The sequence below is a fragment of the Mustela nivalis genome (genome assembly GCF_964662115.1).
Source record: "Mustela nivalis genome assembly, chromosome: 2".
NCBI lineage: Eukaryota > Metazoa > Chordata > Mammalia > Carnivora > Mustelidae > Mustela > Mustela nivalis.
In genome coordinates, this window is record NC_139021.1 from 36,125,117 (window position 1) to 36,147,077 (window position 21,961).

The 21,961-nt window shown below is 38.9% G+C and overlaps 1 protein-coding gene across 5 annotated transcripts in view; it reads right to left on the reverse strand.

Annotated features, from left to right (window-relative positions):
* Window positions 1-21,961, reverse strand: part of SPAG1 (sperm associated antigen 1) — a 69,886-nt gene that overhangs the window by 34,294 nt on the left and 13,631 nt on the right. For 3 of the 5 annotated variants that reach the window (XM_082722733.1, XM_082722732.1, XM_082722736.1), the window contains 7 exons: window positions 21,221-21,346; window positions 17,294-17,358; window positions 16,306-16,415; window positions 15,441-15,546; window positions 11,845-11,975; window positions 8,460-8,566; window positions 3,532-3,691 (listed from right to left, as the gene is read on the reverse strand). In XM_082722733.1, the coding sequence (XP_082578859.1) occupies window positions 3,532-3,691; window positions 8,460-8,566; window positions 11,845-11,975; window positions 15,441-15,546; window positions 16,306-16,415; window positions 17,294-17,358; window positions 21,221-21,346 (805 nt within the window). The remainder of the gene's footprint in view (window positions 1-3,531; window positions 3,692-8,459; window positions 8,567-11,844; window positions 11,976-15,440; window positions 15,547-16,305; window positions 16,416-17,293; window positions 17,359-21,220; window positions 21,347-21,961) is intronic. The other 2 variants (XM_082722735.1, XM_082722734.1) reach the window with 1 other exon arrangement.

Here is a 21,961-nt window from a genome sequence, read left to right on the forward strand (position 1 = left end):
TCCTATGCTCCTTTTTTTTTTTTAATCAAAAATAATCACAGTAGTCTTTAACTCACTTGCTCTTCAACATAAGTTCAGCTTCTGGTAAGTGTTGTTGGTACAATACCAGTGAGCACGAGGGAGATAAACACCAAATTACATGTTTGTTTGACAAGGCAGCCTGGTGACATTCAGTCTGGATTTTATAGAACCTATGCTTTCCTAGTTGGCATCCACTACCCACTTTTATGAGACAGACTTTGAGTCACACAGGTTTAGGCCCATACCCTAGCCATGTGATTAATAGCCCATGAAAATGTGGCAAATAACTGAAACTTTCTAGGCTTTCATTGCCTAATGTATAAAAGTGTGGGTTACAGCTTCCTTGAGGATTAAATAAAATAACCTATTTAAGCAACCTGTAGTTCTTCAAATGTGCTAATCCTTCAAAAAAATAGTAATGAGAAAGGCAGTTATGTCAAAATGGAATAAACACACTCTACCCATCTCTCCCCTTCAATATAACTAGAAACCCGAGACAGAACTGATGGAATAGCCACAGGAGGACCCTGAAAAATAAATGGTAGCAGGCTAGCTGGGAAAAGGGCCTAGAACCTGAAATACCACCAGACCAGCAGTGAGCTGCTCCGTTTTCTTTCCTCTGTCATCTCCTATCCTGGTCCAAAGGCTGTCCAAAACCCAGAGCTTGTGTCAAAATCTTGGTTTCTTTTTTGTTTGTTTTGTTTTTCCTTTCTGTCCAATCCCAACCCCCAGCTAATCCTACATCAGCTGCAGTGGTCATGACAGCCAGTAGGTACATGTAAAATCTGGAGGGAGAGAAACCCTTATCTCTGGTCGGAGAAACTGTGGTCCCGAGAATGTTCCCATTGCTGTTCTTCTCTATCCTCTTGCTGCTCAATCCTGGAGACACAGGGTCATGGGAAGTGTGCAGTAGAAAGGGGAAAGTAAAAGTCTGCCTTTCTAGCTGGAGGAAGAGGAAGGAAAACCTCTGGGCACCAGAAGGAGTGGGGAAGAATCACAGAGAAGGGGAAACTCAAGATAACAACTGCATATGAACTGGTCTCACCCTCCAGGCAATCCGTCTGCATAGTGACCCTAAACATCATGCTAAATGTTTTGAGAAGTGAATTACAGGGAAAGACCACTGCCCAGACCCTGGCTGGTCCCTGAGTGGTGTACAGATGGGACAGATCCAAATAGCACTGCAGAGGTTCTGAAACTAAACTGACATTAGAATCCCAGTCCACAGAAGTCGGGCAGGAAAACTGTTACCCAAACCTAACCAGACTGATTAACTGCCTAAAAAAATTCTCCATAAGATTTAAGTAAGACTGAAAATCGCATATCATAATACTTAAAATTGCTAGTATACAGGACAAAACTATCTAATAAACTAGGAAGAAAGAAAATCTCCACATTTGGCAAGGGAAAAGATGATTAAGAAATATCAGACCCCAGTTAAAACAGATGTGAATTATCAAACCCTTTAAGTGACTATTATAACCATGCTCCAAGACATAAAGGCAAACACTCCTGAAGTGGATAGAAGGGTTTAAAAACTGCAGAGAATTGAAAGATTAAAAAACAAACAAACAAACAAAAAAAGAACTAAATGGAAATTTTAGAATGGAAAAACACAGTTACCAAAATTTAAAATTCACTGAATAGGAGCAACAGTAGATTTGGGATCAGAGAGTTAAAAAATTGGTGAATTTGAATATAGATCAATAGAAACTTTTCAAGCTTAATAATGGAGAGAGTGAGAAAAAAAAAAAAAAAAGAAATCCCCAAGGACTTCTGGGACAAGTCCTAGGTGGTCTAACAATTGTCATAACAGTCCCTGTGGGAGAAAAATTGTGTTGCCCTCCCAGCCCCCCCAAAATTTGAAGAATTTTGACAGACCAATGGTTACCAAGGTTTCAGGTGGGGAAAGAATTTGGCCATAAGAAGAGCAAGGAGGGGGGGCCCTGGGTGGCTCAGTGGGTTAAGCCTCTGCCTTCGGCTCAGGTCACGATTTCAGGGTCCTGGGATTGAGGCCTGCCTTGGGCTCTCTGCTTGGCAGGGAGTCTGCTTCCCCATCTCTCTCTCCTTGCCTCTCTGCCTACTTGTGATCTCTGTCTGTCAAATAAATAAATAAAATCTTTAAAAAAAAAAAAGAGCAAGTAGGAGTCTTTGACATGATGGAATTGTTCTATATCCTGTCATGTGATTTTATACCTGTTAGAACTCTATAGCAAAAAAGTCCACTTTTAGTCTGTGTAAATTTTTAAATAATAATTTACAAATAGGATCAACTGATCTAGTTTATACTGTATTTTGTCCCAGGTAAGATATTAAATGATTTTCTTTAAGATACTTGGCTTGATATCTTAAGATAAAATATAAACCCTTAGAACAATATTTGTTGCCAGAATTTATTTAAAATCTGTCTGAAAGATGAGTTTCAATCCTTGAAAAACTGTTTACTTTAACTTCCCCTTTTTCATTCCTTTGATGCCCTCTCTTCCTTTCCCATCTCCATGGTGCTCTTACTCTGATTCCTTTTTGCTCTTCCCCCCTTCTTTTCTGTTCCTTTGTCTTTACCCTGATTGCACTGATATTTTGTCTTGAGCTGTATATTTTACATTATATTTCTGTATTAAAAATATTAAAATTTTTACTTTAAGTTGAATGAGCTAAACATTTTATACTTTTCTCTCAAAATTAAAATATTCTGTCAAATTACTTACAAGTTAATTTTTGCCTATGAATCATTTTCAAAACTGTTAGTTTCCCTTTGGTTGCTTGGGAGCTCTCAGAAAAGGGGTAAATTCGTACCCCTGCCCTTGTTATGGGAATAGGTGCATCTTCCCCTTTAAAGGTGATATAACTATCATTACTATATATTATTAAAATGAAGTTTATCTAGTCTAGATTCTCTTAAAAAATGGTACCAGAAGTGAAATTATACCTATTTCTTTTGCATATTTAAAAATTTTTTGAGAGGCACATAAGCAATTTCCCAACAATGCATTCATCCCTGTGAAGAAAACACATCTGGTTGACAACCAAGTAGCTGGATACAAAACAATCATCTAGGAGAGGGATTTAAGGTTAACTTGCAAATTATCAATAATGTCAACATACCATGATAAACAAGAATTGAATTGAACACTAGAGGAAAGGTGTCAGGTTAAGCAAAAAAATGGGTTGGGGAGATTGTATTAAGAAAAACAGTAAGAAAAAATTTGGGGCGCCTGGGTGGCTCAGTCAATTAAGTGTCTGACTCTTAATTCCAGCTTGGGTCATGATCTCAGGGTTATAAGATCGATCGGTTCTGCTGCTGGTATCGATCGTCTCTCTCCCTCTCCTTCTGCCCCTCCCCTTGTCTCTCTCCCTCTCTAAGAAAAAAGAACAAACTTATTTGTGGATTTACACGGTGCAGCTAGGAAAGTTTTGGCAGACTAAGAATTTTGGTAGAAATAGGAAATTTGAGCCAGCCCATATAAAAAGGGATGTTTTTGCATAACTAAAAGAGGAAAAATGTTTTACTTTTATCTCCACTGCCGTCTTCCTGGGCTCTTCCGCTGTCCTTCCCACATTCATCCTCTGAGTTTTCTATTTCCTGGATAACCATTCTCTTCCCTTTGGTTTGAGCCCTAGATGCAGGTTCAGAATTTTTCAGATCTCTCTCAACCTCCGACAAGGTCTTCTGCAACATAATCACCATGTTAAAGGAAATGTTTTCCTTTAATTAAAAATACAACCATTCTGTTAGGTAGCTATATGAAAATACTAAAAAATAAATAAAGATGGGGTGCCTGGGTGGCTCAGTGGGTTAAGCCTCTGTCTTCAGCTCAGGTCATGATCTCAGGGTCCTGGGATAGAGCCCCCACATCGGGCTCTCTGCTCAACAGGGAGCCTGCTCCCTGCGCCCCCCCCCCCCACCTGCCTCTCTGCCTACTTGTGATCTCTCTCTGTTGGATAAATAAATAAAATCTTTAAAAAAAAAATGAAAGTTAATAAAGATACATAGGACACCACTTTTTATGGGGATTTTTTTTTCAAATAACTTCACTGCTTTGTCTGATTATAATCATACATGTCCATTGCTAAAAAAAAAAAAAAAAAAAGCATAATGAGCATGAAAAAAAGAAATCATCTTAAATTCTGCCACTCTGATAACAGTGTCATTCTGACATTCTGACATATTCTAATATATTTTGACACATATGTACAGAGATAGTTTTATAAAAATAAAATCATACAACATATATTTTTTAGATTAACGTTTAAAGTTTTATGTTTAAAGTTTTATGTTTTATGCCAATTAGAATGAAAAATATGTATATAGCAAAACATTTTCCTCCCCCCCCATGCCCATTTTTAACAGCTTACGGAGGTAGAGTTCACAAAGTCTCATGCTTAGAATGCACGTTAATAGATTTTGACATAATATATCCCTCATTCCCAAAAGTTTCTTCCCATTTTTTAAAAGATTTTATTTATTTATTTGAGAGAGAGAGAGATAGAGTGTGAGAGAGCATAAGGAGAGGAGAAGGAAACTGGCTACCAGCTGAGCAGCAGCCCCATGAGGGGCTTGATCCCAGGACCCAGATATCTTGACCTGAGTCAAAGGCAGAGACTTAGCCAACTGAGCCACCCAGGCATTGTGGTTCTAATTTACATTTCCCTAGTGACTAATGATATTGAGTAGCTTTTCATATGCTTATTTCCTATTTACATATCTCTTTCGGTGAAGAGTCTGATACTCAAATATTTTGCTTTTTTAAAATGTGCCTGTTTGTGTTCTTATTATTGGGTTTTTAGAGTTCTTTGCAGTTCTTACAGATCTTCCTCAAATTACAACGGGGTTATGCCCTAATTGGAAGGACCTATTTTATATTTTTATATTTTAGCAAGAGGCTTTCATTGAGGTTAAACAAAAACCTCATTGTTTAACCCTTAAACTGTCCCTGCTTCCCTTCCCCCAGGGGATTCACTTAAAAACAAGTCCTGTTTAAAAAAAAAAAAAAAAAACAAGTCCCGGAAACCAGCTCCAGGTAACAAAGCCCAGATACAAGGGTGGGTCAGGCCAGTGAAGACTTGGATCAGTGGGAGGTTGCATACTGTCTAGGTAGCTACCAACGAGTATGGGCCCCGCCCTTTAGAAGCCTTTTTGGCGCCAATCCTAATCAAGGTGTAACAGGCTGGTTCAACTGTCTACTAGGGGAAATTGTAATTCAGTTGGTCACCTAGCATCACTGTGGAGTTTCCTGTGTGTTACAATCTCATTGGTCACCTGTGCGTGGCCAGGCCCGACCGCATAGCCTTTGCCCTTAAAAGCTAGTCTATGAAACAGAGAAGGGTCGCCCTCTCTTGTAAGAGGTGCATCCCTGAATATTCAGTTAGATTCTTGATGCTTGGCGCAAAATAAAGCTTTGCTTGACCTTTGCTTTATATCAGTCTCGCTCCTTTAATCACGGACCCGTTATTGGGGCATAACACTAATAACCCCACTGTAAGTTGAAAATGCATTTACCACACCTAACCTACTAAACAGCATAGCTTGCTTAGCCTCGCCTCCCTTAATCGTACTCAGAACGGCTTATATTAGCCTAAGGTTGGGCAAAATCCTCTAACACAAAACCTGTTCTATAATGAAGTGATGAATATCTCGTGTAACTTATTGAATACTGTACTGAAAGTCAACAACACAATGGTTGCTTGGGCACAGAATGGTTGTGGGTGTATCCGTTTCCCGCTATGAGTACATGGCTGACTGGGATCTGTGGTTCGCTGCCCCTGCCCAGCATATTGCTAGTCTGGGAAAAAAAATGAAAATTCGAAGTTAGGTATTCAATAGAAACCAATCACTTTTGTACCATCATAAAGTCAAAAGGTTGTTAAGCCAAGCCATTGTAAGTTGGAGACCGTGTGTATATTCACGATGAAAGTCTTTTTTTGGACATACCATTTGCAAATTTTTTTTTCCCAGTCTATGACTTGTCTTTTTTTTCCTTTTGATAATGTCTTTTAAAGAACAAAATTTTTAAATTTTGATGAAGTTCAATTTACCAATTTTTCCTTTTATGATTGTGCCATTATGTCACATCTAAGGAAGATTTGTCTAATCCAAGGTCATAAAGATTTTATCCTATGTGTCCTTCTAGCACTCTTATATTCCAGGTTTTACCCTGAGGTATATGATCCATTTTGAGTTAATCTTTGCATTGGTTAAGATGCAATGGTTAAGTCATTGTGTAGTGACATTAAAGGTGGTTTTCCTTGTTTTAGTTTTTTTTTTTTTTTCCGAATATTGTCATGTTAACTTTTCAATAAATATACCACTAAAGAATGAAAGTACTATGGGAAAAAAGATGTGTTCTTCAGCCAGGCCCTAAGCCTAATCCACTGAAATGCTAACTTGACAAATACATAGGACTTCAACTGCCAAAGATGAGAGAGAGACAGATAACCCAATAGGTGTGTGTGGAAACAGAGACAACTCACTGCTGGAAGACAGTTCTCCATGGGTTTCTCACATTTCTAAGTATGTTGTGAGAGGTGGTATAAATAACACTTGTTCTGGACCATCTTTTTTAGGATGTGTTACTAAGAGCAGCCTTGGAAAACAGAGTATTTCTCTTCAGAGAAGAGAGGAGGAGGTGCTTTCCAGTAAAATAAAGATATTTCCCTCCATAACAGAATTTTGGGCAGGTTTCCTTGTATCCCATTATAAAAGACAGGGGTGTCTGAGATTTGGGATTCCTCAGCTGTGATACAAACCCAATGAGAGCAGCTCTATCTGGGTCACTCTGCACCACCCCCATGGGACTTGGGGGTCAGGGGAGCTGACACAACCTTGAAGCTCATCAGTTTGCTGTAGTGTGAATGAGAGTCCTTTGTGTCTGACCCAGAAGTCTTTTCTCTTCTGCTAGACCATCTTGTTAATTTGTAAGTAGGGTAAAATCTCACAGCTCACACTTAATTCTAGTCGTTAGGCCTCAAAACAGCCCCCGGGCTGCATACCTCAGTCGGTCTGCTCAGTCAGGCCGTGAATGTCCTCAGTGGCACTACGCTTACCATGCACTCTTCTGTGGCCACGGAGCGCGCGCCTGATCCTACCTAGGAAACTTCCATATCACTCTGCATAATACATTGAGATTGCCTCAGAGAAAGCATTTTCTACAACACTTCAGTAAAGAGACAAATCAAATATTCCTGTTGTATGATATCACCTACTTGTCACATCTAAAAAAGACAGGCTTATAAGAACAGAAAGTAGAATGACTATTACTAGGAGCCAGAAAGGTACAGGCTTAAGGATACAAACTTGTAATTAGTAGTTGATCAAGTCCTGGAGAGCTAAGGTACGGTACAGAGATTGTAGTCAGCAAGACTGTATTCTAAACTTCCAAGTTGCTAAGAGATGAGAACTTAATTGTTCTTACCACACACACAAAAATAATAATAATTATGTGACGTGACAGAGGTGTTCGCTAAAGCTAAGGTGTGATCGTACTGCAATACATTAACGTGTCAAATCAACACAAGTACCCTTATACACAATGTTACATATCTAAATAAATAAATGTCCTTCAGAAGTAGGCTTAGAGATTTGGACATTTTCAGAGCCTGCTTTCTTCCACTTCAAATAGCTATTAACACTTTCAGGTATTTCTGGGATATACCTAGTTTTTGTTTTGTTTTGTTTTGTTTTCTTTTGGGATAGACCTAGTTTTTAAAGCAGTAACCTAATTCTCAACATCATTCATCCAACAAGACTGATGTCATTTTAACAAATACAGAAATAATAACTGCGGATGCCTGGGTGGCTCAATGGTTTAAGCCTCTGCTTCAGCTCAGGTCATGATCCCAGGGTCCCGGAATGGAGGCCCGCATCAGGCTCTCTGTTCAGCAGGGAGCCTGCTTCCCCCTCTCTCTCTGCCTGCCTCTCTGCCTACTTGTGATCTCTGTCAAATAAATAAAATCTTAAAAAAAAAATAAAATAACTGGGCATCTAGGTGGCTCAGTTGATTAAGCATCTACCTTCAGCTCAGGTCATGATCCCAGGGTCCTGGGATCAAGCCCCAAATTGGGCTCCCTGCTCAGCAGGGAGTCTGCTTCTCCCTCTCCTTCCTTCCCTGCTGCTGTGCTGTCTCGCTCACTAGCTCACTCTCTCTCTCTCAAAGAAATAAAATCTTTTTTTTCTAAGATTTTATTTATTCATTTGACAGAGAGACAGCGAGAGAGGGAACACAAGCAGGGGCAAAGGGAGAGGGAGAAGCAGGCTCCCCGCCCAGCAGGGAGCCCAATTTGGGACTCGATCCCAGGACCCTGGGATCATGACCCAAGAAGAAAGCAGATGCTTAACGACTGAGCCACCCAGGTGCCCCAACATCTTTTTAAAAATTGAAAAAAAAAATAATAAAAAAGAACAACTATAGAATTAGGTGAAGTAACTTTCTGTTACTTACTTTGGCCAACTCATTATCAGGTTCAACATTCAGTACTTTATTCAAATCTTCTATAGCTTCCTGGAGCTTGTTCTGATGTTTATATGTAGTGGCACGGCGCAGAAGAGCTGAAAATTTATCCAAAAAAGTTGTATTTTTAACTGTGGTATCATGGTGAGAGACTATTTTTCAAGTAGAAGGATACAAATAGAATAGCTTAGTGTGCAATTGGGCAAAGCTTAATTACACCTACTTTCATACTGTTGTGTGTATAGAAAATGATACTGGGGTAAACAGAGGAGGCTGCCTTGGGCAACAGTCCCCTCCCACAACCTGATCCTCCAATAGCCCCAGGCCCTGCCAGCTCCTCCAAGCACTCAGAGACCGGACCCTCACAGGCACCATGCCGGACTGCGGTATTGGGAAGCTTTTCAAGAAACAGTAACATTTTCCTCTTAATTATCACCACTAGCATTATTTTGCCTTTTATGAAAATTGAGAAAATCCTTTACTCAAATTTAGTCATTGCTGACCAGCAGATGGCTCAGACTATGAGCCATTAGCAAAGGCTTTATAGCAACCTATAAAATGATTAGAAGAAGGTATTTCACACAGGGAACTGACAGAATCCTGACGACGAGGTTGGCTCAGTACAGAAATTGAGCACGTTGGTAATTTATGTCAGATTTTCTGTATATTTCAAATCATTTGACAATTATTTTTTACTATTGAATTATTTTAGTAGTAATACTAATAAGGAATGCCTTTATAGTCCCATCATTATCCCTGTATTATCAAAGAGCTTCATATAGTTAGTTATTATTTTGAAAAGAATGAGGCTTAGAAATTCTGAAAAGCAAGAAATTTATATCCAATATATTTTTTTATGTTTTATATCCAATATATTTTAATATGCTATCTTACAACATAGAATGAGCCATGAAAATCTACAGGATAAATCATTGTCATAAATTTAACCCAAACTGTATACTATACTTTAAGTACAAGTTTAGCTATTACTATTACTACTCAGAAGGGAACATCCATAAAGAAGTAGGCATGATATAACAGTTAGCATTTTTTTAACTTTTCATTTTTGAAATAATTTTAGATGTATGGCAAAGCTGCAAAGATACTACAGAGAGTTTTCACATGCCTTCTTCCAGCTTTCCCTCATGCTAACTTCTTACCTAATTATGGAATATTTGCCAAAACCAAGAAATTAACATTGGTATTTTATTATTAACTAAGCTACAGGCTTGAGTTGCATTTCACTAGCTTCTCCTCTAAAACATTTTTCTGTTACAGGCTGAACTAAAATACCACACTGCATTTAGAACAATTATATTTTGAGTTAAACATAAAGTTTTGAGAAGGAAATTATTTATTCACTTAAGCCAACATAAGACTTCTTAATGTTTTCTAGCCCTACTCATTACTAGACTTGGCTCTATCCAGTTTGTTATTTATTTTTTTATTTTTTATTTTTTATTTTCATATATTTATTTTTTTAAAGATTTTATTTATTTATTTGACAGAGAGGGCGAGATCACAAGAAAGCAGAGAGGCAGGGGGAAGCAGGCTCCCTGCTAAGCAGAGAGCCCAATGCAGGACTCCATCCCACGACCCTGAGATCATGAGCTAAGCCAAAGGCAGAGGGTTAACCCACGGAGCCACCCAGGAGCCCCAGTTTGTTTTTTAAGTAGTGAAGAATCTGGTGCTTTTGAAATCACTCAAACAAGGAAAAGTGGAAACATAAAGTCATTCTGGTAGCAGATGAGCACTGTGCTTGAGTGTAGGCTCTGGAGTCCACTGCCCAGTGCTGAGTCCTGTCTGCCATTCGCTAGCTGAGTGATTGTGGGTGAAATGCTTAATCTTTCTATGCCTGAGTTCCCACTTTTGTAAACTGAGTGTACTAGCAATAGTATCTGCACCTCTACTCAGCTATTGTGAAATTAGTGGAGTTAATACATGTCAAGAACCTGGCACAGTGCCTAGCACTGTGTTGGTGGGGGCCCATCAGGAGATTGCCAAACTTTTTTGCCACCTCCTAAAACTGGGGAGCCCACCCATACTCTGTGACAGAGACAAATTACAGGCGCAAGAGGATTTTGCTGGCAAAAGGAGGGCAATCCATGGCAATGACTGGGCTGATGTTCCAGGATCTCCCCCCTAAGCATGCCTATGGCTTCTGCACACCCATGTTCACGGGCACACAAGGGTACATTCCGTGTGAAAAAAAGTAAGTGTTTACACTTCCTCAAATCCGTAACATTTAAAGAAATAGAGTGTATTACAAATTATGCTGCTCCCTCGTGGAGTGATTCCTTCTCCATCACAGAGAAAGAGAGCGGAGTCTGACTTGTATAGTCAGGCTTAGACCTGTATAGTCAGGCTCAGACCACAGCAAGGTTGTGCAGCCACTGAGACAGGAAATCCAAACAAAGATATAGTTAGCTTTGGGCACATTTAATTTAAAATGTCTATGGAGGGGCATCTGGGTGACTCAATCAGTTAAGCGGCTGCCTTCGTCTCAGATCATGATCTCAGGGTCTTGGGATTGAGCCTCCCATCAGGCTCCTCGCTCAGCAGGGAATCTGCCTTTCCCTCTGCCCCTCGCCCCTCTTGTGTTCACTCTCTCTCAAATAAATAAATAAAAATAAATAAATAAAATGTCTATGGACATGTAGGTGGAAATGCCCAAAACGCTACTGGCAGAAGGTTCTAGACCTCAAGCAAGGGCTTATTATATTAATGTCAGAAATTTTATATTAAATTACACTTAGATATTTTTCAGATAAAAAGATAGTTCAACAAGCCAGTAACAAAAAGATAAATACTGAATCATTCCACTTAGATGAGATACCTAGAACTGTAAAATCATAGAAACAGAAAGGAGAATTGTGGTTGTCAGAGACTGGCGGGAGGGGAAAGTAGAGTATTATTGTTTAACAGGCAGAGCATGTCAGTCATGCAGGATTAAAAAATAAAAAGTTCTGGAAACGGAGGATAGTGAAAACTGCACAACTATATGAATGCATTTAACACCACTGAATTGTACTGACAAATGATAAAGATGATAAGTTTCATGTTATATATATTTTACCACAATAAAAATAACTGAAAGATAAAAAGAAAACCAACAATGGTTCAAATATAAGCTTGAGATCTTTCTCTAAAACCATATATATTTTATTTAATCTCCTGGGATTATTAACTACTTCACACAAATAGCCAGGAATTTAAATTCCAAGTTAAACTTGAAGTTAAAAGTAACTTTATGAAAGTGATGATTCACAGAAATTAGAGTGTATTTGAAGTAGGCTTAATATAATCATAAGGAGTATCTACAAATAGTCTAACAAATCCTGACATAAATTTAAAGCACTCTGTGAATGTTTTTTACCTTTCAAGTTTCCAGGTTCTAACTCCAAGACCTTTTCACAATCCCGGAAAGCACTGTTCCAGTTCTGTAGTTTGAGTTCTGCTTGAGCACGGTTGTTATAGGCCACCACAGTGGGGAGCACGGATATACTCCTACAAAAGAGACACTTATTGGCAAAAATAGACCAGTGGAAAACTTAAGTAGATAGATAAATTCAGCTAAAATTGTGAAAACAATTATAGCCTGTGTTACGGGTACAGCTGTGTCCCCCAAACTCATATGCTGAAGTCCTCACCCCAAGCAGCTCTGAATATAACTGTATTTGGAGATTGAGTTTAAAGAGATGATTAAGTTAAAATGAGGTCATGAGGGAATACCCTCATCCATTATGACTGGTGTCCTTATAGAAGGAGGAGATTATGTCAGAGACACATGCCGGGGAAAGACCACTTGCAGACAGAGAGAGAAGATGGCTACCTACAGGCCAAGAAGAGGGGACTCAGAAGATACCAGCCCTATTGACACCTTGATCTCAGATTTGCAGCCTCCACACAGTGAGAAAATAAATTTCTGCTTTTTGAGTCCCTCAGCCTGTGGCACTTTGTAATGGCAGCTCTAGCAAACTATACAGCCGACATCATCAAGTATAATAAAATATAGCTGTGTAGACACACTGAATCAATATTTAGACAGATGCTGAACATTCAGTTAAGCAGTTTAAGGTTGACTCTGGCTATAGAAGTAAGCTACATACCCACAGATCTCGTAAAAAAACAGATTAGTTAACATCAAATATCAAATACATTATTTTGACACCTCGGGGACAATTTCCTAGTACCAAAAAAATGGAGCAATCAGCCACAACTAATATCCTATATTAAGTTGCTATGGTGAGTTTACTTTGTAATCTAAAAAGAAGAGTTCAGTTTGTAATCTAAAACTAGACTTAAAAAAAAAAAAACTAGACTTAATTCTAAGGAAATGATCACAATTTAATCAGAAAAAGTTAATGGAAGGAGAGAGTATATTTACTGAGGAGTACAGACTTTAAGAAATTTTGTTACATTAAGGGTATGAAAGCCAAATAACTGATGAAAAGAAGGACTTAAAACCTCCCCTGTTATTGCTTAATAAGTTGATTTGGAGTGCTGTGAAATGATGCATTCCTACGTATAGGAAAGATAAGGGGATCAGTGCACTGAATTTTATAAAGCTGGAAAAAAAATAGAAAATGAAAAGGGAAAAAGCCACAAAAAGTAGCAATTTACTAAGATCATTAAAGATGAATATAAAGAAATCACATGGTTGGGTAGAGACCAAAGACAGACAATACAAGAATGACTAATACAAGTACCTGACACTGAGTGCCTCCTACATGCCTGGCACAAATACCACATTCATTTAATACTCACTACAATCCATGAAGGAGGTATTACTGCTCTTTCTACCTTACAGATGAGAAAAACAGATATGACAGAAAGGCTAAGCAGCATGCCCGAGGCCACAGGCTAGTAAATGAGAGGCAGGACTCAAACCTAGTGTACTCCAGCACCTGCTGTCACTGCCACCAAGTTATCCTGCCTTTGTGTTGTTTTATTAAATCCTCACAGCAGCTCTGAATTAGGCACTGTAACAACCTCATCAATTGAGGAAACCGAGGCCAGAGAGGCAAAGAAACTGCCCAGGGTCAGAAAGTGGCAGTTGAGTTTCCTTACTGCTATGCTGCTTTGACTGCACCACTCTGATTTCTTAAAAGAGGAAAAATTATGCTCCCTGTAATAGACTAAGAGATTCTCTACTGGTGGAAATCTACAAGAAGAGAGAGAACAGCATCAAGCTGATTTCCACCTGCGTGAAAAGGGAAGACAAATACTGAGTGAGAGATAGATTAATAGCCTTTTTACCTTGCATGTTCATTTAAATAGGGGAAACAAACTTCTGTAGAGAAGCAACATTGAAGAAAAAAATCTTCCTTCCAAAGGTGAAAAAAAGATCATAGAGAGTTTATTTCTAACATAGCGTAAGGGATTCTATAAGCACAGTGAGTTTGTAACAATAATTTAGGAAATTAGTCTACTTTTTGTTTCCTGTTAAGAGCTTCAAAAGTACACGTAAGTGGGGCGCCTGGGTGGCTGAGTGGTTTAAGCCGCTGCCTTCGGCTCAGGTCATGATCTCAGGGTGCTGGGATCGAGTCCCGCATCGGGCTCTCTGCTCAGCGGGGAGCCTGCTTCCCTCTGTCTCTCTCTGTCTGCCTCTCCATCTACTTGTGATTTCTCTCTGTCAAATAAATAAATAAATAAAATCTTTAAAAAAAAAGTACATGTAAGTGGACACCTGAGTGGCTCAGTCAGTAAAGTGTCTGCCTTCAGCTCAAGTCAGGATCTCGGGGTCCTGGGGTTGAGCCCCACACTGGGCTCTCTGCTCAGCAGGGAAACTGATTCTCCCTCTCCCTCTACCCCTCTCCCCGCTCATGCTCTCCCTCTCTCAAATAAATAAATAAAATGTTTATTTTTAAAAAGTCCATATAAGTATTTATTAAACATCTACTATGAACCAGGTACTTTATTGGGCCTGGGGATACAAAGTTATAAGAAAACTGATAAGGCCACTCTGCTCTGACAGAGTTTACAGTCCAGTTACTATCAAAATACACAAATTTAAACTGTACCTTCAACAAGTACCACAAAGGAGAGGCAAGACTGCTCTAAGAGCCTATAAGCTGGGAGTCAGAGGTGGGGAGGAATGGAGTAGGGTGGAGACTTAGCTTTGTCAGGGAGGTAAAGGAAGACTTCCCCAAAGAAGTGAAGCATAGGATGAGATCTTAAGGTAAATGTGAATTAACTAGATAATGATAAGAGGAAAGAATTTCTACACAGCAGACCCAGCATATGCAAAGGCCCTGTGGTGGGAGGTAGCATCATGAAGTACCAGGATTAGATCCAGGCAATCTAATTGCAGAGCCTGAGTTCTTACGCTCTATACTATATGAACTTTCTGTCACATTCCATTCAGATGGCTTCTATTTTCTCTGGAAAATGGGAAAGTTGGGACCTCTGTCAAAACTGGGGATCAGGGAGCTTAAGAGGTTGAGAAAAGTATTGAAAAATAAGGCAAACACAAGTGAATTTATGGTAAATCATAATTATAATATCTTCAGTAATTCGGACACAGACTTTTTAACTTATTTATATCATTTCAATGATTAAATATAAACATTATCATGTTTTTTAAATGGCAAGTTTAAACCACAACAAGGGGTTCCTGGCTGGCTCAGTTAGTAAAGCATATAACTCTTGATCTCCAGGTCCAAGCCTCATTTTGGGTGTGAAGCATGCTTAAAAAAAAAGAAAGGTGGGGCGCCTGGGTGGCTCAGTGGTTAAGCTGCTGCCTTCGGCTCAGGTCATGATCTCAGGGTCCTGGGATCGAGTCCCGCATCGGGCTCTCTGCTCAGCAGGGAGCCTGCTTCCTCCTCTCTCTCTCTCTGCCTGCCTCTCTGCCTACTTGTGATTTCTCTCTGTCAAATAAATAAATAAAATCTTTAAAAAAAAAAAAAAAAGTTATATAAAAAAAAAAAAAAAAAAGAAAGGTAACAGAAACAACAACAAAAATCTGCTCACCTAGTATAATACATCACAGCCTCTTCATAGTCCCCTGAGTTAAAAGCTTCATTTCCTTTTTCCTTTTCATGAGTAGCAAGAAAAGTCTTTTCCTTCTCAGTTAGACCTAGAAATAAAAATAAAATTGAACAGAATTTTTAAAAAGTTAAAATCCAAAAATGCTTATTTTAAGAGAAACAGTCATCTGTGAAGTAAATAAAAGAAACATTTCCTGTTTAGGAAATGTTTCCTTAAATAATTCACAATTTGGGAGGGTTTAAATTTTTTAAATTATTATTAGTTGTATTTCACTTTATCTTTTTTTAAAGATTTTATTTATTTATTTGACAGAGATCACAAGTAGGCACAGAGGCAGGCAGAGAGAGGGGAAGCAGGCCCCATGCTGAGCAGAGAGTCCGACATGGGGCTCGATCCCAGGACCCTGAGATCATGACCTGAGCCAAGGTACAGGCCCAACCCACTTAGCCACCCAGTCACCCCTGTATTTCACTTTAAAGGTGCTATACACCTATGGACTTTGAGTGAAAACAAATAAATGCCATATCATTTTGTTTTGAGGCCAAAAAAAAAGGGGGGGGATTTGGAAAAAAACGATTTGAAAAATATAAAGAAAAATTATAGTTAAAAACTAGGTTTATGTTTTTGAGTCTTACTAAATTTAAGTAGTGTAACTATTACTCATATAAAATTAAGTAGTTAAAGGATGAAACTGAATTTGTTAGAAGTGGTAAACTCTAGGAGAAAATCCATAAACTTTTAATGGAAATCTATAGCGCTTAAAGAGAAGTTTATCTAGTTTGATAGTTTTTATTATAATTTTGAAAATGTGAAAACTATGAAATTATTCTTATTTTTTCCCAATTACCTGCTGTGTCTATTCTTGTCTCAATTTTAGACAAATGTGACTTGTTGTTTACTATAGTTTTTTCTTTGTAATCTTCATCAATTTTTGAACATTCCTTTTCCACATCAAACCTTAATGAAAGAAAAAAAAACAAAAAATATACAAAACAAGCAAGGAAATTCAATTTATTATTGATAGTCTTATGTCATACCACTGTGCCTTTAGAGACATATTCTAAAAATGCATAACAGGTTCATATTATAAATCGTCTGTATTTGCTCTTAGAAACCACGTAATTCAAGTGAGGACTTCAAAATTAATCAGAACTTTGTCATTAAAATGTGACTAATTTATCTCGACTTAAAGTTTTTGTTCCTTTTTATTTTTGATGGGCATAGGATTACCTGAATTATTTTTGGTTGCTTTTATAAATGAAAGGATGTTGTAGATATTTATTTAATGAAAAAATAAGATCAAAAGTGCTTATGTTACAGGATTTCTTTTAGCTCCGTGTCCACAGTTCTTGGTCATGCCACTATGAAAAATCAAGGGGTAGACCAGAGGAAGAGTGGTGGGCAACAAAGCAACATTTATTGAGCTATTGAGGCATAGTACAAAACTCCTGAAAAGGGAGGGACTTGAGAGGGTTGTAACCTGGAGTGTCTACATCTAGGGATTTTTATGGACTTGCCAGTGAGCTGTTTTAACCTGGTTAACCGAGATGGGTCTTTCATCCAATCAGGTTTTTGTCATCTATCATGGGGGGGCAGGGAACATTGGAGGACTCCTTTTAAGGGTGGTTTCCACTTGGGGGAGCTTGGGGCTTGCTCCTGCCTGCCTTCCTTCCAACTGTTGTTCATTACTTACACCGGATACTCTTAGTACTCTACCAAAAGTAACTTGGCAGTCTTGATATGTTCAGACTTATAAAAGTTAAGAAGTTACTATAATATTTTATGGTAGAGAATTTTTCAGTGACAAATTTTGTATTATGAAATATAAAACATACTTATCCCATTCTGCATAATCCCTCGGAATTTTCTTTTTAGGTCGTCTGCTATTAGAATATTTTTCCTGAGAGAATAAAAGAATATTTTATGAGACATATTTAAGATTAGTAGGTTTTATGATAAATACAGTGTGAAGGATTTAATTAAGATATACTAACTGAGTGGATAAGAAAAATAGGTCCTCTTGAAGTTATAACAATTCAAGTACTGTAACTATTAACATACAGCACATTAAAAAGGATTTTAAGTCGGTAGTTAATTCTGGGAGCAATCTATTGGACTTTAAGTATGTATATAAGATTTAAAAACTCACATGTATGAAATGTGATTTTTTAGCAATTTTCTTATAATAAAAACATAACCAACTATCATCCATTCTTTTAAAACCTAGGTATTGGAGGGATGCCTGCGTGGGTCAGTTGGTTAAGGTCTGCTTTTGGCTCAGGTCCTGACCCCAGAGTTCTGGAGGTGAGTCCCACATTGGATTCCCTGGTCAGTGGGAAGCCACTACTCCCTCTGCCTGCTGCTCCCACTGCTTGTGCTCTCTCTCTCTCAGACAAATAAATAAAATCTTACAACAAAAACAAAAAACAAACACTAGCCATTGGAGAAATAAGAATAACTACTTTGCTATATTGGAGATATTTTGTTTGCAACAAAAGACACCCGACTTGGACTAATCCTATTTAAAAAGAATAAACTAGGACGCCCAGGTGGCTCAGTCCATTAAGCATCTGCCTTCAGCTCAGATCATGATTCCAGGGTCCTGGGATCAAGTCCCGAATTGGGCTCCTTTCTCACTGGCAAGCCCGTTTCTCTCTGCCTCCTCTTCCTGCCACTCTGCCTGCCTGTGTGCTCACTCTCTCTCTGACAAATAAATAAAATCTTAAAAAAAAAAACAAAACTATTGGCTTACATAACCAAATTGATGAAATTACAGGTGTACTACTAGCTAAAGGATTGTATACTCTCTCTCCCCAGCTCTCCCACTCTCCCCCTGTCCCTAGTGTCTGCTTCTTTCTGCCCACAGATATCACTTTCTCCCCACTGGCTACTTGCTTTTCCCATATAGTAGGCACAGTGGCCACAGGCAGTACAGGATTCTAACCTCACAGGCCTCCCAACCAGAAAGAAGGAGAGTGACTCTTCTCTCCACCTTTAGTTAGAGAAATCTCGGGAAGGACTCGGCATTCCCTAGCTTGGGTCATGCGCCCGTCCCTGACCAAGCACTAGCTTGGTGCTATTCATTGGCCCAGCCTAGGTTGCAGGCCCACTCCAAGCACTTGTGGAAAATGGGAGGAAAGCAAACAAGAGCCATAATGCTCATCAACAGTTTCTTAAATGGTTTCTTAAAAGTCAGTCACAATCTGAAACCAGTTTGAATGGGTTGTTTACTCATGCACAATTTTGTAACACTGGGTGTGGTCATCCAAAGTTACACAGATCTTCCAAACACGCATATATTTCATTATACAATTTAAAAATCTTATCCATTAATATCTTTTTTTAAAAGATGTTATTTATTTGAGAGAGAGAGAGAGATCACAAATAGGCAGAGAGGCAGGCAGAGAGAGAGAGGGGAAGCAGGCTCTGTGCTGAGCAGAGAGCCTGACGTGGGGCTCAATCCCAGGACGCTGAGACCATGACCTGAGCCGAAGGCAGAGGCTTAACCCACTGAGCTACCGAGGTGCCCCTCCATTAATATCTTCATCAAGCTCATCAGAAGAGTCTTTAAGTATCCCCTTTAGGGGAAACTTTTTGTTACAAGCAGGTATTTAAGAGCCGCAGAAGAACATGAAATACTCTTAAATTGTGATGAAAAGCTCAAATTTTCTCACTGGGAAAAGACACTGCCAGTTGTTTTCCTTAAAATGACAGGCCCACTTCATTCATTTTCAATACAACGTTTGTCAAAAACCCAAGTCTGAATAACTATAATTTGTCTGTCAGTCACTCTTTCCGGTTAAACCTGTTCTGGAAAAGAGCTGACTTCAGCTGACAACTCATTTACACGAGTCTTGCCTCTCGAAATAAGTGCCAGGTTTTACCTCACAGTCAAGTGCTTTTTGAATACTTCTGTCACACAGAATATTAGAAAGAGGTGTCCTCAAGACTTAAGACTTAACAATATGTTAAATACGTTATAAATAAAAACGTTTTAAATACGTTTTATTGTTTCATCAAAGACATTTTTAAGTCAGATTGGAGTTTTTGACTATAAATAGGGAGCCGTGGAGAAAACAGCGACTACCAGCCCAGTTTGGCGCCACTCACTGCCTTGATTCATGCTAAGGCCCGACAGCTTCACCTTCAATACAAATGTCAATGCAGTGAAAAGAACAAAGCAGTAGCATTATTTTTAAAAATAGCATTGACTTTCCAGACCCTCTGGAAGGATCTCTGGGAGAACCAGGGCCCATAAATTATGCTTTGGGAATCACTGTACCACTATTCTCTCTATCCCATGGAACTATAAACTCCTGTTATATATTCAGGGCACAGACTTAACAAAAAATGGGTGTTCAATAAATAGAAATATATTGATAACAGATAGTGGCATCCTTTTTGAGGATTACAGTGTACCTCATTTACATGAGCAATTCTTTTTTTTTTTTTTTTTTTTTTTTTAAAGATTTTATTTATTTATTTGACAGAGAGAAATCACAAGTAGGCAGAGAGGCAGGCAGAGAGAGAGAGAGAGGAGGAAGCAGGCTCCCTGCTGAGCAGAGAGCCCGATGCGGGACTCGATCCCAGGAACCTGAGATCATGACCTGAGCCAAAGGCAGCGGCTTAACCACTGAGCCACCCAGGCGCCCTACATGAGCAATTCTTAATGGGGAGGAAAAAGATGCAGGAAGGTAAATTATTAGCAAGTAGTGTAATGAGGAGCTATGGATTTTTTTTTTTTAAATAAAATTGAGTATTCAAAGAAGAAATGAAAATAAAAAGAGTAAGTTAACCCAGAATGAAGAGACTTGAATAGGCAATCTTTCAGAAATGATAGGAATAAAAGAAAAAAGTAGGGCAGAGGGAACGGAATGTGGGGTCCACATGAAAGGCCAGAGGCTCCCAATGCCCAGGACAGATTCTGGAACAACAGGGTCAGGTAGATCTTCTGGCCAGAAGCTCAGTTTTAACTTGAAGTTAAGTATAAATGGACCTGGGACTCCCAACAGGTCCCTTCTCTACGGAACCCATGGGTAAAAAAGGAAAGGTCTACATGACAAAATAGGGATCAGCCACAGAGAAATCGTCATAAGGGGCTGGAATAATATGCAGTAAACAGAGGAATGACATCTTCAGCAGATTCAGAGTATCTGTTTAATACTTTAAATCCCGAGTTCATCAAGTAATAAACTATTTCTTCTACATCTTCACTGGACAGACAAAAGTATTCCCTGAAATTCTTTCCAACTGAATTGGATCTTTTTTTTTGTTGTTTTTTAAGATTTTATTTATTTATTTCACAGACAGAGATCACAAGTAGACAGAGAGTCAGGTGGGTGGGGGGGGGCAGGCTCCCCGCCGAGCAGAGAGCTCAGTGTAGGGCTCAATCCCAGGACCCTGGGATCATGACCCGAGCCGAAGGCAGAGGTGTTAACCCACTGAGCCATCCACGTGCCCCCACTAAATTGAATCTTATGTGCTCATCAAAACTGGTCAGAGAAGAACAGAAGTCATAACAAAAGAAAAAATGAGAAAAGGCAGTGAGCCCAAGAAGCAAGCCTTCAAAGGGAAATGCGGTTTCATCTGGATCTCCAAGTGATGAAACACGCCTCCTGGAGAAGACAACAGCATGCGGTCAGTTTCAAGATAATCCCCAGCTCTCGGAGGACATCACACTGTGGTTATTCTGATTAAACATTAGCTCTCTTAGCCAAAAACAATCTTCTGCCCCCCCCCCACCTCACCCCAAAACAGCCTACCTTACTAACATGAACACAGCTGTTTGAACCACGAACTGGAGGCAAATGATCTTCCATTGCTGGAGATGCTTCAGTTTCATGAAAGTGCATTTTATTTTCGTCTTTTTTAATTTCCGAAACCCAACTCTGAGAAGCAGGAGAAAGAAGAAGATAAACATACAGTTTGAAGTAATTAACCAAGTGTTAGAATTATACATTATCATCATTTCCTATGGGTCCATATTTTGGGTGACAATTTGGTCATGGATTCTACCTGAGATGCCCTTCTACTATGCTTTTAAATTGTGGTAAAATACACAAAACAAAATTGATTATCTTCACCACTTTCAAATGTGCAATTCAGTAAAATTATGCATATCTGTGCTGCCCTTCCTTCTTCTATTATTTTGCAAGTTTACTCTCAACCCTTCCAACAAGCTTTCCCTGAACTGCCTGGTTGGGCTAGAAATGTTCCTCCTCCATGTTTTAACAGAGATTTAAAATAATTCATGTACTATTCATCTCTCTCACATTTCTGTAAGTTCCATGAGGGTAGAACCTATGTCTTAGTCTCCTCTTTGTGATTCAGGAACCTAGCACAGTGTCTGGCACATAATAGGTTCATAATCATGTTTATTAAACTGCATTGTCACAGGTTCTAGGAAGAAATTGAGTGAGAGACTTGTTATCTGTGAAATTCTATTATTGTTATTCAGCAGCTATACGGTGAAGGTCTCATTAAATTAGGCGCCATGATACAGC